This window comes from Dendroctonus ponderosae, unplaced genomic scaffold (genome assembly GCF_020466585.1).
Source record: "Dendroctonus ponderosae isolate FM_Combo_2020 unplaced genomic scaffold, Dpon_F_20191213v2 Dpon_F_20191213_10, whole genome shotgun sequence".
In the NCBI taxonomy this organism is placed as follows: Eukaryota; Metazoa; Arthropoda; class Insecta; order Coleoptera; family Curculionidae; genus Dendroctonus; species Dendroctonus ponderosae.
The window spans coordinates 7,073,839-7,090,068 of NW_026017111.1; the positions used below are offsets into that span (position 1 = coordinate 7,073,839).

The following is a 16,230-nucleotide window of genomic DNA, read 5'->3' on the forward strand; positions in this document are numbered from 1 at the left end:
TCTGCTGGGCTTGAAACCGGTCCTGGGGGTGCCTGAGGTTCGCGCATTTTCAAATTTTTATTTCAAAAGCTCATGGCGGTTCTGCTGATGCCTAAATCTTTTCATTGTTCAATAATGGTACATCTTCATTATGTCGCTCTCTCTGCGTGGTAAACCTAAAAGGTTACTTGTGACCTTTCATATTAGGAATGACCAAAACATTAGCTGTGAGTTTCCTTAAAGAGAAACTCTCGTGAGCACGAAGGAAGCTGTCAGTTTTCTATTGCAGCCTATCAAACACGCTTATTACACTCTTCTGTTTTTCAAAGTTCTGAAGTAGTTGCAGCTTTTGAGTACTAACTAACTCCGCGTTTGACGTGAATTTGTTTGCTGTTGGCGTGGACTTTGACTGTGGTTGTTGCATTCCTATCCATGTTTAGGATAATTTTACCGTACCTGTAGTCCATACGTGATTCCTTTAGACATTTCATAATTGCATCAAACTCTACAGTGTCAAATGCCTTGTGAAAGTCAACAAACCGTAGAACCAGTAGTTTCAGAACTATAAGGTGCTCGTTAGTTCCATATCCAGAACGAGCCTATTAGCTCTCATCAGCTGGTGAGAGTTGATGAGAGCTAATAGGTTTGAAACCGGTCCTGGGTGTTCCTGAGGTTCGCACATTTCGAAATCTGCACTTGCCTACGTTCTTGTTAATATTTCGAATCTTTTGGGGATCATCTTTTGTATGTCTGTTGTCTGTATTTTCTTAACGCCCTACTTTCTTCCATTATAGTTCTTGTCTCTGGGCTCACTTTTTAGTCTTTTTCTCTCTTTGGACAAAATTTCGTTTGGACTTTACTCGTTGGGCTCGCTATAAGCTTATTTAAGGTGTCTGGCATCAGATGCAGAAGGCCGCCAGGTTGCTTGCAGAATTTCAGTTATACAGGGCGATTTAAAATTTGGCGACATTCCTCTGGAGGTGTTGTCTGGCGGTGTTTTAGAAGTACAGAAAAAATAGTTTAAAAAATTAATTGTTATTAAAAACTGATAAAATTGCATAAAACTATATCAAAAAGACGGCAACAATGTTTTTCAAGGTAATCTGCCTAATTAACATTACAGCTATGTCCAATACATGTTGCTTCGCAATTATTTAAAACTCCGCTAACCGTTGAATTATGTATAATTCAACGTGACGAAAGTGACAATAAAATAGACAAGGATAAACGGTAAATCAACAGGATTCGTTGACTGTGGAACGTACTTTTTCGAATATCAATTATTGTCCTCGTAACCTCGAATTTATGTTTACAAATAAGCATACATTTCAGTCATTAACTCGAAATAAGTTAGTGCCTGTGTAATCTCCCTATTATCCACTCTTATCGAGCAGCTTCTCGTATTAGTAATTAACGTCTTATTACGTATTTAGTTAATTAACGTCTGCTCAATTTGTACCGGTGTTCAGTAATCCATTAGTTTAATCTGTCCTTATGCTGTGTGTATCTTACATACGTGGTAGGAATGTAGCGCTTCCTCGTTATTTACTTGGTGCTTGCGAAAGTGTCAGTTATTGTGCTCTGAGTACCCCTGGAAGGCTCTGCTGCGATTATGTCCAATACTTATTCCTCTGTGTCTGGAACCCGAACATCTATCTTCGTCCACTATCTTTCTGAAGACAATCGCTAGTATCTCTCACCCTTTGTTGGCGTGAGTTCTTACAGCTTCTGCAATCTTACTGAGGCATTTGACATTGACTTTTCATCAAAAAGATGTAGAAGAGAACTTTTTTAATATAACAAATTTTCGTAATTTGAAACAAAGATGGTCATGGTCAACTGTTAATATTTTTTCAATATTTTTCTTGAACTTTATAAGTGAGGCCCTTTTACCCATAAAAGGAATGACGCCAATTTTGAATCATCCTGTATACTTCTGAAAACTTTCTTCGTTTTGTATCTGTGTCCACTTCTGGGTATATCTGAATAGTAGCCCTTACCAATCTGTGATCACTTCCTGCAGAGAAGAAGAAATATACCTCTCTTATAGGTTATGAAGTGATCGAATTCGTTGTGTGTTGTGCCGTCTGGGCTTTTCCATGTCTATCTTCGGTGCAGTTTTTTTATAAAAGAAGCAATTCACTTGGATAATATTGTTTTCTAGAATAAATCCCATCATTTCTGCCATCACTAACAAAGTATCCCATCGGTTCTTCAGATCGGTCAGATTTTACCCCGATTTTTGCGTTAAAGTCTTCGCACATAATGGTATAGTGTTGATATTAAAATTTGCCCTCCAAAACCCCTCAATACTTAATTCTAGAAAAATCTCCAAGGCGTTTAGAAGTTATTTGAAGCAAACAATTAACAAAAAATAACTTTGGCCCGTTGTGTTTCCATTAACTTTCTAACCATTCTAAGTTAAGTTGTGCTAGACCGTATTATTTTGGCCAGAGAAATCAGCAGTTACAGTTTTGAGGTCATTGCTGGAAACTGCTGAGTTTTTCTGATGAGGGTTTTAAGTAGTCGTGGAAAATTTGTGCTGCCTAACGTTTCGCAATCCTCTGGAATCTTCAGAGGTGTTGCGCTCCCAATCTGGACAAATGATCCAGCGTAAGAACAACGCTCATGACACACTCTTCTATAGCGTCATCTCAATTAATCACGACCAGATAGGCAGGTGGGAACGATCGAAACAAACTGTTGCTTGATCCGCTCGTGTAACATCTGATTCTGGTTCATTCGTGTGTCACATCGCACGAATTCCAGTCACAAATTATGGCCCTTATGAAACCCAATCAGCCGGTTGCGAAGCATCGCGACGCGCCTCTGTGTCGTCGTCGGCGTCGTTCCGGCCGCTATAGACGCAATCAGGACCTTAGCAACGGACGTGACACCAGCCGTCTCTATTTGCCCATAAACAGGATAACCTGGATATCATCCCCGGACTAATGAAGTGTGTTGTTTGCCTTCAGGATGGGGTTAAACACGGCGCCACGAGTGCCATTCGCAACTACCATCCCCCAAACCAAATCGGCTTGATTGCTGGAAATCCGGGCAAACGAAATAAAAGCCTCCAGCTCCTCACAATGAATCAGCGTCTCAGACGAACTCAAAAACTGTGAGGCTAAAACAACTTTATCAGCTTCAAAGTTAACGGTAGCAAAGCGGCCGGTTTAAAGCCAAGCGAAACAGTGCGACGACTTCCATGCATTACTGCCACCAATCAGGGCACATTTTTACGACAGACCATTTCTTAGGCTACAATTTCATGTTCCCCCGGCCAGTGGATTTGCAGGATGAGATTCGAAAGTTTTCAACTATTCGCGTCTATGCATGCCGCACAGTGCAGAAACTTTGGCCAAGTCGACAGGGTGCGAACTCATTGATTTTTTAGGTTAACAGTGTTAACATTCGCTATGCGGATAATTGCACATTTAGCGCCGGGTTATTCACTTTTCGATTAACGTTGCTGCTAATTGCCAATAAAAGCATTGATAATACCAGGTTGGAGATAATAATTCTGTTGCTTCAGCCTAATTTACCTGTGAGGTCCAAACCGCCTTAGCAAATTTCTATACATTCCTCTTTTTCAATTTACATCTTTCTACAAGTTCTTCTCTTTTTACAAGTTCAATATAATCCAGTGTTCAGGTTGGTTCTTTTACTTAAGTATCATCGGCAAACCGCATGTTGTTTAAAATTACTTTCCACTTTCTGATAAATGGCAACAGAATAAATATGTCAGGTAGCACATAAAAATGTCTGTTGCTGCTTAATCCTAATTTTCTGTCGCGTAACAATCTGCTGTCTTTGTATAAACGCCGTTTTATTCGCTTTCCGATAATATTGCTAGTAACTGCTAATAGAATAAAATCACTATGCAACAGATAAAAATGTATGTTGCTTTAAACAAATTTACCTGTGTTTTAACAAAATCCCTGGCTGAGTGTTTACAAAAGGGCCGATTTATTCACATTCTGATAATCTTGCTGGTAACTGCCAATAGAATAAAATCATTAGGTAACAGATAAAAATATCTGTTGTTTCATATTAATTTATCTATCCCGTACCAAACTGACTTAGTTAATGTGTGTATAAGCTCCGTTTTATTCACTTTCCGATAATCTTGCCTGTAACTGCCAACAGAATAAAATTACCATGTAACAGATAAAACTGTCTGTTGTTCCATCCTAATTTATCTGTGCGACAACAAACTCCCTGGGCGTATATTTTCATAAGGGCCGACTTATTCACTTTCGGATAATCCTCCTGGTAAGTGCCAATACAGTAAAATCATTAAGTGGCATATAAAAATACATGTTGTTGTTTCATTTTCATTTATCTGTCGCGTACCAAACTGGGTCAGTTAATGTTTCATAAGCGCCATTTTATTCACTTCGATAATCGTGCTAGTAACTGCCAATAAATCATTAAGTAACAGAAAAAAATTCGTTTGCATCATTCTAAATGATCTGTGCGATAATAAACTACCTGGGCGAATGTTTGCGTAAGGGCCGATTTACTCAGTTTCTGTTAATATTGCTGRAAACAGCCAATGRAATACAAAAAATAAAAAAAAATAATAAAAAAAAAAAATCATTAGGCAGCAGATAAAAATATTTGTTGTTGTTTCACATTARTTTATCCGTCACGTACCMAACTGTCTAATGTTTGTATAGGCGCTGTTTTATTCAGTTTCCGATAATTCTGCTAGTAACTGCTAACAGAATACAATCACTATGTAACAGATAAAAATGTCTGTTGTTAATCCTAATTTATCTGTGCGATAATAAACTCCCTGGGCTAATGTTTGCATATTGTTGTCCGATTTATTCACTTTCTAATAATCTTGCTGGTAACTGCCCACAGAATAAAATCWWTAGGTAGCAGATAAAAATATGTGTTGTTGTTGCATATTAATGTATCTGTCGCGTACCGAACTGGCTTRGTAAATGTTTGTTAAACGCCGTTTTATTCACTTTCCGATAATCCCGCTGATAACTGCCAATGGAATAAATTAATCAGGTAGCAGATAAAYATTTCTGTTGTTTCATGCGAATTTATCTGTGAGTTAACAAACCGGCTCTGYGTATGTTTGTTTCAAGTTGGTACAGAATAACTCAGCAGAGAAAGCGAWATATTTTTRCGAATTAGACCAAGATAGAAAGGTCGTCAATTGCCGACAAGTGAASTTTCAGGTTATMATCYCTCGGATAAATCAGACATCAGACTTATCTACTAGAAGATWWATTTATTTTMKCGGCAATCGCKGTATGAATGTTCGCTTYTCSWYTTGAGTGACTAAACCGGCCCTTAGAAGGTAAGTGTTCGCTCTTCCTTTCKATTGTCCTGTTGTTATCCGAGGGATTGCACTRCCAGCTAGTTTATCAGAGAGTGAATAAACCGKMYMWTAGACCGGTGGTTCTARGGCATAAGCTAGTGGACAATCTTCAAYCTTCCAGGTCTTCGTGTTGCAAGTTTCGATGTCTGATTAAAAAACTCCACTTTTCTTTTTTGAKATTGTCGCCACGAAAGATCATTATTTTCTCCTCAGTCTTTCACCTGTTAGGTAGGGTTCCATTCAGAGATCCACTTTAGAGTCTTGTCCTGGTCTTTTTTGAATGTTTTCAAACCATATTTTCTTGCTTATCATTTAACCTTCCATTGGTTGAAAGTATGCATTCAGTATTGGAAAAYCTGTTTCAWAGCACTTTTGTCATAAGTCACGATTTCGCAATAACTGTCCCCAATTCCCCGGCTAATTTCCAGGTTACTGGGCCGAAATTTTTAAAATTGCCAACATCCATTTCCAGTCTGCTGCGACTCAAAAGTCCCCTCCAGTCCCAAAACGCGCATAAATCCCGGTTTAACTATCGGCATTGTCGAGGCCCGACTGTCACATTAGCACAATATATACATTTAGAGTGCCGGGGATGATAAATGAGGCAAATACTGATCTCCCGGAATATGACACTGCAATAATCGAATAAGATCCTGCAACGATGTACAATGAAGCGGGCAAGATTGCGCAAGATATTCCCGGGGGACTCACGTGCGCCCAAACAATCACCTCGTCGGGTTGAGGGTCCGAATCGCCGATAAAATTCACTTAGTTGCCCCAGTGCTAATTTTCCAAATCGCACTGCGAACCGACGAAATGAGTCCTGCATGCATTTGGGAAAGGATTAAATCGGACACTCGGTGCAGCCAGGACTCTAAATGATTGGTTCCAATTAATTAGCTACTCAAATAGACTGCAGGAAAAAATCCACAGCGATTGGTAGTCAACATGTCAGCAGGAAATTTGCCCTAATGATGCACGCAATGCCCATAAATCTATTGGTATTTTTGATACTCGGGCACCGCCTACGTGCGAGTTCTAAATGATAAAACAAGCGACAAATCAATAATACAACAAACCGCGATGTCACACCTATTAGGACTTTTCCAGTCATAATGGTCATAGTCATGCATGTCAGGCTTTTAGCTGCACACGTTGCTGCATAATTCCTGCAATCCATTAATTAACATTCACTTCTAATCTAATATTAAATAATCAAACGCGCTACAATTTTCACTTATTTCGGATCAGAATGCTCGGTTATTTGAAGAGCTCGTCGGTTTCCTCGCATTCCTGGAGGCAAAAATGTGGAGTTTGAGGCATTTTGAGTGAATTCAGTTTCACTTCAATATGGTACTTTCGAAACTCAATTGAATTGAATTTTTAAGGTTGGCAATAACGGATATGTTTTGTTAGCGTGCTAGTTTAATATCGATATTTCGATTGAATAATTGCTCAAGTAGATGACATGATTTTCTGTAGGCAAAAATGAACAACAAAACTGGACATTTTCACTTATCCTAGAGTTTCATATATTTTTTTTAAAGTTCAAGGGAAATGAGAAATTAACTATTGACTATTAATAAGAAACAAAAACCTCGTTGAATCTGTATTAATAAAATATCAGTGAAACTCAATCAATCGTCGCTTTCTCCTAGAACGTCCAACTTGAGCATGAAATGATATATAAACGTTCAAGCTTGTACACTTAGAAAAATTGGTTGGAAAAATTGGGAAATCAGCAAATTCATCGAGCGACGACTGAAAGAAACTTCCGAATTTGTAGCCCAACACAATATACTTTCAAGATTCAAAACAGTTCAGGCACTTGAACTTTTTAGAGGTTTTTGAACTTTGAGCAAACTGAAGAAGCCTTGCATCTGGTCCCCGAATTAAGAAAATATAAATTCGCAATTTTCAGCTACTGTACTGAAAACTTCAAACGTACAATTTGGCGTATTAAAGTGCATGACTTCAACACCCTTAGATTCAGCCGATTKWAAGTTATRCACMRTGTAKATAMAGGTTTTGGAAATAATTGGACACATTTACTCTCTCTTCTAAAGATCTATCGATTTTTCAGATACYTKGAGCTTTCAACAATATAGCAAATSAGTTGAYAATCTACTCTATCACACAGGMTAAGGTAAATTTCCAACTTCAGACCCCGTGTCTGAAATTACTTAAACTGCATTTTCACAAATTATCACTCAAATCCGARAGCTCATCTATTTTCCACCAGCATTCAAGCTTAACAAAGCTGTATTGAAGTAAACCTCCCAGCTTGCAACTGAGCGCCTTAAGGCGCATAACTTCAAAACGAGCAAAATTTGCCGAATGAAARGMGCATTTTTTGMACGAATATTCGTGGTATATTTTATCAAAATKTCACTAACCCTCAACCYCGCCAAGAATGTTTCGAAKAATTCAAACTTCAGAGCGACATAAAACAAATCTCCAAACTTGCAACTGGGCGCCTTCAGGCCCATAACTTCACAACGAGTAACTCAAACCGAATGAAGGAAACCAATTTTTTTGAACGAATATTCAGGCTGCATTTGTTCAAAATTTCACTTAACGCTTACGCCTGCCAATAATTTTCTGAAGCATCAAAAATTCAGAGTGAGAGAAAACAAATCTCCAAACTTGCAACTGGGCGCCTTAAGGCGCATAACTTCACAACGCGTAAACCGGACCGAATGAAAGAGACGCATTTTTTGAACGAATATTCTGGGTTCATTTAGTTAAAATTTAACTATCGATCCGCGCTGCGAAGAATTTACAGAAGCATCCAAACTCCAGAGCGAAAGAAAACAAATCTCCAAACTTGCAACTGGGCGCMTTAAGGCGCATAACTTCAMAACGAGTAAAATTAGCCGAATGAAAGGCGSATTTTTTGAACGAATATTTGAGGTACATTTTGTCAAAATGTCMCTAACCCTCAACCCCGCCAAGAATGTTTCGAAGAATTCAAACTTCAGAGCGACATAAAACARATCTCCAAACTTTTGCACCTTGGCGTCTTAAGACGCATAATTTCACACCGAGTAAACCAAACCGAATGAAAAAGACGCATTTTTTGAACGAATATTCAGAGTAAATTTTGTTAAAATTTCACTAACGCTCAGGCCTGGCAAGAATTTTTCGAAGCATCCAAACAAGAGGGAAATAAAATACATCTCCAAACGTGCAGCTTGGCGCCTTAAGGCGTATAACTTCACAACCGGTATAATGAGCAACTTGAAAGAGACACACAATTCAAATGAATTTTTAGACAAAATTTGACCGACATCCAAGTATATCGTGAACTTTGAAAGACTGAAACAAAACGAATCTTCAAACGTGCAACTCTGAACATTAAAGGGCATTCCACTGATTTCAGTCAGTTTGCTCTCCCTTTGGAAAATTTGTCGATCTTTCGGAGGCTTTAGACTTTAAACCAAATCAAAATCCCCGATCTTGCTCTCAAACTAAGACAAATTCACAACGTCATAACATGCGTCGATATATTCGAACTCATTTGTGCGGACACTTTGTCCTGCGGGTGGACTTCATCAAAAAACCTCAAAAAAGCTTTATTTATTGCCTCAAAATGGCCTATTCGCTGTCGCTTCCTAACTAGACGAATGACTGTCGTGGCGAAAATCGAGCACTAGTAACAATCTGTTCATTCAAAATCGCTTCCGAGCAAAGCGATAGTTCTTGATTGCCTACGTCAATTAATCCATAAACATTTCCCTTATCCTGATAGCGTTTTGCCAATTTTCTTGCCGGCAGGTTCTACTCAACGGCATCCCATAGCCTGCTCTTGATAAAGCCCTCAAAACGCTCACCCTTTGAGAACGGCTTAATAAGAAATATGCACAAGCTGTTCAAGAGCTTTGTCTGCCAATCAGTTGCAGCTACTCATCCACTTAGCTGTAAATTGGTGCACATTGTGGCCATGTTCACAGTGAAGTCAAGTGGCATTTATGGTGACTAGCATAAGGCGTTCGACTGCACATTCCAACAACTAATCAGCTTTATCAAGCAGCTGAAATGTATCCGGACTGCCGTGAATTCAAAAACCGCAACCATCGATGTCGAATACTTCATCGTTTCGCTGACAGTTAATTAATTTAAGCCGGTTTGCCGGGAGAATCCCGGAACCGAAACCAGGAATCTGGAACAAGCGCCGCCCGAAAGAGGAAACTTTGCAAACATTTTAAGAATAACTACGCCTAGTTTCATTTGAAAAAGCATTATGATTGAAACCAATGATAGAAACAATTAGTATTTCGGGTTGCTGGGCCGATGTGCAAGAGATCAGATATTCTCTTCCACGACTACCAAAAAAACCCAAAACTTTACTGATGTAAGAACCGAAAGAGAATTTCACTGCTGTGAGAAGCTGGCGCTTAGTTAAAATGTTTGTTATTAATTTATTAAATTTAGTGAATATTAACAAAGCAACCCAATGGAAAAGGCATAAATGCTTTTGTATTGCGCCGTAAAAATATTCGGATTTATTACCGTTGGCTAATTAGTGTGGCTGCATTTTTGTTCTTAACAGATCTTAGACGTTTGGCCAGGGAAAATATAAGTTTTTGTCAGTTTTGCCCGGCTCTTCCATTAAAATCTGTTTCAACTGGAATTTATTAGTAATTTTATGCTGTCGAATTTTGGTTCCAGAGCCTGAGTTTTCTGTAGGCGTACAATCCGGCGAATAGGCAGGTGTTTTAATTACTTTTGGACAGTCAAAAGCCTCCATTCCTCGCACGATCCTTTGGCCTAAAATTGTCTTGCTAAAGTTGAAAGCAGTTCCATATTCCCATTTTAAACGCACTTTAGACAAGCTGATCTTGCAGATGTTTAAATATGTAATTTTCTGCAAGATTCCGTCAATCCAAACTAGCTTGCCCGCACCAAATGAGGACAAATTCTCCCAGACCGTAAGTTTGCAAAGTTTTTCACAATTAAAAGAGGAACACGCAGACAATTGACCCGAATTTTCCGCACATAAAGTTGAAAAGCTTCTGTTATGGACTGCCGAGTTGCACACCGTCATACTGAAGGAGTATCCGAGATAAGGAGAAAAAGAGATTCTGCTGCAGTGTCTTAACTAACGACCTTAGAGACAGTAAAATAGGTTGAAATAGAAGCAATCCCAAATTCGCTCTCCCATCTTGACCATTTTTTGAAGATTCCAATTACGGAGGGCAGTCAGGAAAAGACATTGAAATGGTCGAAAATTTATAACATGCAAACCTTCAACCCTCTTCAAAATAACATGTAAATTTGGAGTATTGAGCTCCTGGACCTAATAATACAGAAGATGCACCCTTCAAACTGCTTTGGAAGCTTTCCCAATAAATTCCCAGAAGAAAAGCCTGTCGAAAGCACGAAAAAAAAAAGATACTAGCAACGCTTGGGGCCAAACATTTACTGAGGAAAAATGTCTGGCTCCTCTGCTACTGATGATCAAAGATCTTCAAAAACTCCATAAAACTCGCTGTGAATTCACTCTTATGTAAAACTCATGTTTTGATGACGCAACTGAGTTCACTCACACTCACAGCCGCCCGCCAGTTCCATTAGGCTGGAATTTTGAATGTAATAGTGTGTAGTCTGCGGGCCGCACAGCGCAAAAAAATTTGTTCGTAAATTGGGCCCAACTGATTTGGATGAAATTTGAGCGAGTATACTTGACGAGATGTGGAACAAGGGAAAAATATAAGTAAGAGCGAAAAATAATCAGGAAATAGGGCATTTTACACTTTTTGCTACAAAATCAGTCATAGCTTTATAGCAAGTGAATATTTTTCGCAAACAATGTTGGTTATATATTTTAATCGGTCCAACTCAAATTTAAGCAACAAGCGTTTTCGGATTATCATTTTTCCGGAAAAGGTGCTTCAAATTCGACAATTTTCCGCATAAATGCGTATGTAGCTACGTTATTTGGACAAGCTTCTGGCTGCCTAAACAGGCATTTGAGCGCCAAAAGTCTGTAGTTTCTTCTAATTTTCCCGGACTTAAAATCGCGAAAAAACTATTCACGTTCTGGGCGCGCGTTTTTAGTTGTTTCAAACTCAAACCTTTCCTGCATAAATGCGTCCGTATTTCCGGCATTTGGGGTAACTTTCGGGTTGAAAAAAATGGATTTGAAAACCAAAATCCCTCGCATTATACCGTTTTTTAGAAATAAAAAAATAAGCACGTATATTTTCGAATTAAGCTTGGATTTGTTGGGAAAAATTCCCAATTTTACGCGCCCATCTACCCTTGGTACGATACTGATTATCTCAATAGAGCGGAAAAATGAAGGTTTCAAAATCCCATAAAATCTTCATTGTAGCCTTTCTGGGTTTCCACGGCAAATGGCTAGTTTAGGTGAAGCCAATAGATGGACGCAGACGGTAGTTTTCACAATTTTTTTTATTACATTTTACATTTACAGCCTGAAATGTAAAAGTGTTTTCAGTTTTATACCAAGACACTCAAGAAGTCACCATTTGTCCAAAACGAATGAACTTTAGTCTTAAATAGAATTAAATTATCAGCGAATTTCATTAAAATCCGTGCTATGAAGCAACTGAGTTCACTTGCAGTTCGCCCGCGCATGCGCACAGCCGCCCACCGGCCGGCCGTCTAAATAGTGTGTTTTCTGTGGGCCGCACAATTTTTTTTTTATATATATGTTTTTCACAAACAATGTTGGTTATGTATTTTAATCTGTCGAACTCAAATCTAAGCAACAAGCGTCTTCGGATTATGATTTTTCCGGAAAAATCGATTAAACTCTGGAAGAACATTTGGTGCGTCTAATTCGACGATTTTCCGCATGAATGCGTCTGCAGCTTCGTTTTTTGATAAGGTTCTGGCTAACTAACAAGCATTTCAGTGCCAAAAGTCTTCAGTTTCTTCTAATTTTCCCTGATTTAAAATCGCGCAAAAACTATACACGTTCTGGGCGCGCCTAGGTTGATGTTTCAAATTTAAACATTTCCTACATAAATGCGTCTGTATTTTCGGCATCTGTAATCGGCATCAATAAAAAAAATAAGCTTCGAATTGTTGGGAAAAAGCCTACTTTTTCGCACCTATCTAACCTTGGTAAGATGCTGATTATCTCACTAGAGCGGAAAAGTGAGGGTTTCAAATTCCCATTAAATCTTCATTGTAGTCTTCCTGGGTTTCCACGGCAAATGACTAGTTTAGGTGAAGCCAGTGGATGGACGCAGACGGTAGCTTTTACAAGTTTTTACAATTTAAAAAAAAAATATTTTACATTTACAGGCTGAAATGTTTAATTAACAAAGGACACAGAATTCATTTTTTGTGGAAAAACTATAAATGCCATAACATTTTACCAAGAGCCCAAAAATGTCCAAAAAGGCTTAGTACTGAAAAAAAATCAGTAAACTCCAGCGACCAAAAAAAAATTTTAAGAACTTTGACCATCAATTGACATTTATTCTCAATAAAACTTGGGTAGGATGGTCTTCTGGCAGTGCTTTTTTAATCGCGGGACACTCGGTATATTCTGACAATTAAATAGCAAATATGAGTCGTATCCAGTCGCATCTAAGCGAAAATTCAGCTCAATTGAAATTAAATTATTTTAAGTCATATTTCTAGGAAGAGATTGGCGAGTCACTAAGTGGCGCAGTCGGTAGGATTTGCCAACAAAAAACCTCGTGAAAGAATTTTTCAGTCGTCCCGCATCCTGCTTCATAAATTGGGTTGTAAAATGTTTACGGTTTGTGACCAATTCGAACATTTTTAATTGATTGGCAGCGACAGGACTTGCACATCAAGACCAGAACATGAGGAACAAGCGTCGTCTCACTAGCAGCTACGAAAGAAATGAAAATTAAATTGGTGCTTCTAGCAGTGTAAGTAAATTTTCCAATTATCAATTTTTTCCACCGATTGAAAAATTAAGAATAAGTCCGCTTCCATTTTCACAAAGAACAAAATATACATTCTTTTCCTGACGATTTTTTTTATTTCAATTGGAGTTCAAATAGAATATGATGGAACTAACTTGGCTCCAGCCAAATATCAAGCAGATAGCATTACTCATTTTGACGAAATTCACAAATGCTTGCCCCAATTTCCTCAACAACGATAGGAATAATGAGGAGGCACAAATAAATTCTTGCCCTTTAGACACAATCTTTTGCAAATCTGGAGAACGAGCCGCTGACTTAATTGCTGGTCGTGTTGAACTGCAATAAAGGAACTTGTGAAACAAGCTAACGTTGACACATTTGCAGACCCAAAATCAATTGAGCGTGTAGCAGTAATCGATAAATTGCACAATTTACTGCCAACTTCGAGCCCGTTGGAAATTATTGCTATTGTAAAAATTTCCTGGTTATTTTTTGCTTGCCAACTGTGCAATCACGATGTTACCAGCGTTTCTCGAAAAAAAATGACAATGAATTAGGGGTTAGGTTATTTTTCCTACTTATTGTGTTTCGCCTTTATTTAGTTTAGCAAATTAATAAAGAAAATCCGGAACTTCTCTGGAATCATAAGCAAAGAATTTTGCTCTTGACTCATGTGGCATGAAAAATGCCTTCAATAATTTTCCCAATTTATTGACCAATAAATCGGGGGAAAAAGTATGGCTTAACAACCCAAAAACTCTTCAAATAGCTATGAGTTTCGAGTGCAAAATGACGAGTTCTGAATCAAATTGATCACTCTGTTAACCAATTTGATGATTATCGATCCTGCTGTTGACCAGATGAACAAAACTATCTTGAAACCCCAGATATTAATTTTCAGAAATGCTCAATTTTACCCCAGAAAACGTGATACTGAGTAACAATCGATCAAGGAACTTGTTCATAACCACCGGTAAGTTTCTTGGGCGTTTAAGCCACCAGGGCTAAAAATTTCCGTCCGACGTTTCGCAAGCACTAGCCGCCTGCACCCTCACATGGGCTTTGCACGAAAAGTTACACTGATCAGACCAGCGTAAGCTTTCGAGCTTCGCCAGCAAGAAAATGTGTTCCACCACAATTCAAAGTTCCTCCACTTCTTGCATACACTCGAAGCAAAAGTTTCGAAAAACTGATGTGGCTAATCCCTAATTGGGAAATTTTACGCACAACAACTACAACAATTACTTGCACTGGAAAGTTCGTTATGGCGAATGGACCGTCTGCACTGTCGATGTGTATGACCTGGTTCTCATTACGCGACTTTCAACCAATGAATACCGGAATCAATCACATGTTTGTGAATTTCGAACAAACCAACCCTTGAAATGGCTGCGGATGTCCCGGCCGCAATTAATTTAATTAGGGACGCCATTGTTCAATGTTATCCCGCCGGTTCCCGGACGGGAATTCAAATTAAAGGATGAGACCAATTTCTATGTTGTAGGAAATTAAGGCGATAGCAATAATTACTGTTTTATTGTGTGTATTTGCGTTTAAACCCACCCCGTAATGAATCTTTTGTGCCCTCTTAACCACAACCGTTGTGTCAATAGGGCAATAATTGAATGTACGGGGTGATTGAAAATGGACGTCATTGAAACTGAAATATTTGCAAAAAAAATTGATCAGAAGGTCGACAACGATGTTTTTCAATGTCTCATTGACATGGCGTACACAATACATGTTACTTCTTAAACAGTAAAAGCTCAAGTAACCCTAGATACACTCTAAATAGGTTAGGGTGACGGATGCTTGCGCGGTGAAAATGAAGCTCGCCCGACGTTCCGCCCGTTTAACTCCAAAGACTTTTGGGTCCGTGTGTTATTGTGCCCTCTTCGCAACATCAATGGGTTCCCACTTCGAGCAGCTTCTCGCACTCGGTTAATTAACTCGTGTTCAATTCGTACTGGTGTTCAGTAGGCCAGAGGTTTAATGTGTCCTGTGCATCTTACACACATAGTACGGATGTAGTAAGTAATAGTTATTGTGCAATTCTCCGAGAACTTCTGAAAGGCTCTGCTCGACACATCGCTTCTCTGATCAAATGATTTCGCCTTTTGCCTGACTTTGCATTTTATCATCGGTTTTGAGTTCACAAGTTTCAGTCACACTTAAATAATCATCGTCCGCTTTGAGCTCCAACAGTTGCGGTTAAAGGGGTTCCTTAGGTTCAAACAAGCCAAAGCAAGAATCCATGAAAACGCTATATTGCAAGTGATGATAGAACATTTATTGCTCAGGTTCAGTGTGGTAGAAGTAAAACACTGCAAAAGAGGTGGCAAACGCATGGAAGGACAATGGTGGAGACTGGTTTCTCCCACGGAAGTGAATTGGGGACACTGAAATGGACTACCTGCGGCGCAATGAAAAAATGTTTAAATTGCGAAGAGTCAGAAATGAGGACATGAGACAAAGAGCAGATGCACAAGAGACAGTTCTAGAAAAAATTGAAGAGAACATAATTTGGTCATCAAAGAATGTCCCTAAAAATGCTAATATGGGACCCACCAGGACGGAGGGCCCAGAGAGAAACACCCAGAGGATCATGGAATGGGGGCGTGAGAGCAGCAATGGAAGCCCTTGGTTTAGATCATGAACACGCCACAGGCAGAGAGCGATGGAAACTAGAATTGGGAAGACGGCGACTAGCAGTTGGTCAACGGGCCTACGAACGAATAATCGGTGCTGAAGTCATCGGAACGTGGAAAGGATTTTCCTTCCTTTGTACATGTGAATACAGAAGGTAAGAAGAAAGAACCCACTGCATTAAGGACTGCAAAGGTCTCCTTTGCACAAAAGCACACAGCAAGCATGGAAATGGCTTCCCAATTGGATCTCCGGCGGAACAGTGACGGCCAAGTTGATAAAAGCATCAGGAAACAATATGAAGATCCGTACGTGGAACGCAAGAACTGTATTTGCACCAGAAAAACGGGACATTGTGAAGGGAATGTTGAGACCAAGTGTGGA

At 39.1% G+C, this 16,230-nt stretch overlaps 1 protein-coding gene across 1 annotated transcript in view; it reads right to left on the reverse strand.

Annotated features, from left to right (window-relative positions):
* Positions 1-13,137: 13,137 nt before the first annotated feature.
* Positions 13,138-16,230, reverse strand: part of LOC109544334 (membralin) — a 54,660-nt gene continuing 51,567 nt past the window's right edge. The window contains exon 9 of the mRNA XM_048661986.1: positions 13,138-13,160. Within this exon, the coding sequence (XP_048517943.1) occupies positions 13,154-13,160 (7 nt within the window). The 3' untranslated portion in view covers positions 13,138-13,153. The remainder of the gene's footprint in view (positions 13,161-16,230) is intronic.